The 2,211-nt window shown below is 37.4% G+C and overlaps 1 protein-coding gene across 1 annotated transcript in view; it reads left to right on the plus strand.

Moving 5' to 3' along the window:
- Window positions 1-512: 512 nt before the first annotated feature.
- LOC106529022 (uncharacterized) overlaps window positions 513-2,211 on the plus strand; it is a 7,619-nt gene continuing 5,920 nt past the window's right edge. Inside the window, exons 1-4 of the mRNA XM_014024331.1 lie at window positions 513-546; window positions 1,072-1,186; window positions 1,268-1,908; window positions 1,976-2,131. Of these exons, the coding sequence (XP_013879785.1) occupies window positions 1,094-1,186; window positions 1,268-1,908; window positions 1,976-2,131 (890 nt within the window). The 5' untranslated portion in view covers window positions 513-546; window positions 1,072-1,093. The remainder of the gene's footprint in view (window positions 547-1,071; window positions 1,187-1,267; window positions 1,909-1,975; window positions 2,132-2,211) is intronic.

The following is a 2,211-nucleotide window of genomic DNA, read 5'->3' on the forward strand; positions in this document are numbered from 1 at the left end:
TTGCCTTTTCTTTAATAAAAATGTTTATTTAAAATGATGTTTTGATGTCTTTTTTCATTATGGTTTTAATATTTACATTTTGTTGTCAAGTAAAGTCAAAAAATATTTGCAAGGATACGAAGCGCGTGGAATAAAATATAAAATAGGAATAAATAAATAAACTTYCTCTTTGAAAATTGAAACTGAAAAATCCAAGGAGTACTTGAACGCAGCTTAGGTTTCTTCTTCGATGCAACCAAAAGAAACGAAACCGAAAAGACTTGAGTTTAATTAAGGGACCGTCAAAAAATTACCTACACGACAACAGGGGAAAAATGGGTTAAACAACGCGCTATTTACCATTTTATCCACACTAACCTGTTGATTATCTTTAGTAAAGAATACATAATTATGTAGCTAAATTTATTTTAACAAAAACAAGTATCAGTAAATATTACACTATATAAGAGTAGACACATTTACAGACGGTTTCTTATGCTAACCTAAAGGGCTGGTAAATGAAGCTCGCTGCATTTCGTTTTTATTTGGAGCTGCAAACAATCGCAGGTAAGCAAAACACGCCTTATAGCTAAAATATTGCAGTTTTAAATGCTCCTTTTTACTCTCAMAGTTAATAAATGTTGTTATACACGATTAAGATGCTGAAGTAATACTTGTCTCATTGCTTTTTCTCTGTAATAACTCTCAAAATTAACTTAATTTAGCTAGTTTACCTTAATTTACAGGCTAATTGTTTATGGAACTAACAGTTGACCGTGGTAGCTTATTTTAGCTCATAGTATTTGATTATTTATTAATTATAGGAAAGGTCATGCAATTTTTTTAAAACAAAAAAAAAAAACTAATTTAAACAGTTTTGGATTTTGCAAAGCAATTACGTCTTAAATTTTTAGCCTTTTAAAATGTTAAACTAAGACTAAAATTATAAAGTTCCTCCTGAACTATGTGTGTTTGTGTACAAGCCTGAGAATATTATAAATCTTTAATCATTTCACYTCTCCCTTATTGTTTGTATTGCAACTGATTTCAACAGATGCGTAGTTATAGGGTCTCTATATTTATATTCATCAGATAGCAGAGAAGTGGGACACAGATGGAGGGAAACCTCAACAAAACTCCAGAATCTCAAGTAAACTCCAGGGAAACTGAAGATGTTGCAACCAAAAGACCACGRCAGAGAAATGAGGTATAAATGCAGCAATAAAATGTTTCGGTCAGGTGTTTCAGGTGCATGTGAGTCATTATGAAACTGTTGTGCTTATTCTAGCAACAGGCTTCAGAGAATCCCAGCAGGAAGTTTTATGATAAAAGGAGGAGAAGGAGAAACCGGAGGAGGAAGAAGACTGTCTCAGAAGGTGAAATCACGGAAACGGTGGAGAAAGAGGTTGTGGAGACGACAAGCAGCCAAACTCAGGGAGATTTGWTTTTAGAGGAACAGCACCTGCAGGCTAGAGATGGCTCAAATGATCAACACCAGAACGATTCAAAGACGGTGGAAGCTCAGACTCTAACAAGAAAACACGAAGGTAAAAACCAGTTCACACAGACTGTGGTTGTTTCTCTGAAACATCAGCACACACAGACTGACATGACGACACAAAKAATCACAAGTGATAAAGAGATTCAGACAGACTCAGGCGGTCCTGCTGAGACACAACAGAAACAAGATGAACCTGAACATAAAGCTGCTGCTCATGTAAAGATCAATGAAAGTCCAGTCAAAGATGGAGCGTCATCGGGGTCCAAACCTGAAGAGGAGACTAAGCTGTCTGCATGTGGGGCCGCTGATGCAGCAACGTTTCAACCCGAAAAAGACCCCACACCCAAGTCGTATGCCAAAGCCATGTCTGGAGAAGGAGGAGGTGATAAAAAGCCCAGACCAGCTGATAAATCATCTCAAAGCGCTCGGTAAGACCGAACATCTCCATCAAACTGTGAGGCTGATCTGAAAACATAAATCCTTTTCTGTCCACAGCGATCGAAGCCCCGTCAGACCGCCACCCGGCGTGCCCACCTTCACCTTCCACATCTACGCCGTGCTGGACAAAAAGTTTAGATTCAACCAGGAACACGACAAGCTTGTGCTGTTATCTGATGRAAGATATGTACCGTTTGAAATTACATATTTTCTGTGAGTACTGATCGTTCTGTACAAGCTGTAAAATGATGAGTTTTCACATTGGGTCTGAATTTTGTGACTTTATATATATA

Source organism: Austrofundulus limnaeus, unplaced genomic scaffold, assembly GCF_001266775.1.
Source record: "Austrofundulus limnaeus strain Quisiro unplaced genomic scaffold, Austrofundulus_limnaeus-1.0 Scaffold419, whole genome shotgun sequence".
Taxonomy (NCBI): domain Eukaryota; kingdom Metazoa; phylum Chordata; class Actinopteri; order Cyprinodontiformes; family Rivulidae; genus Austrofundulus; species Austrofundulus limnaeus.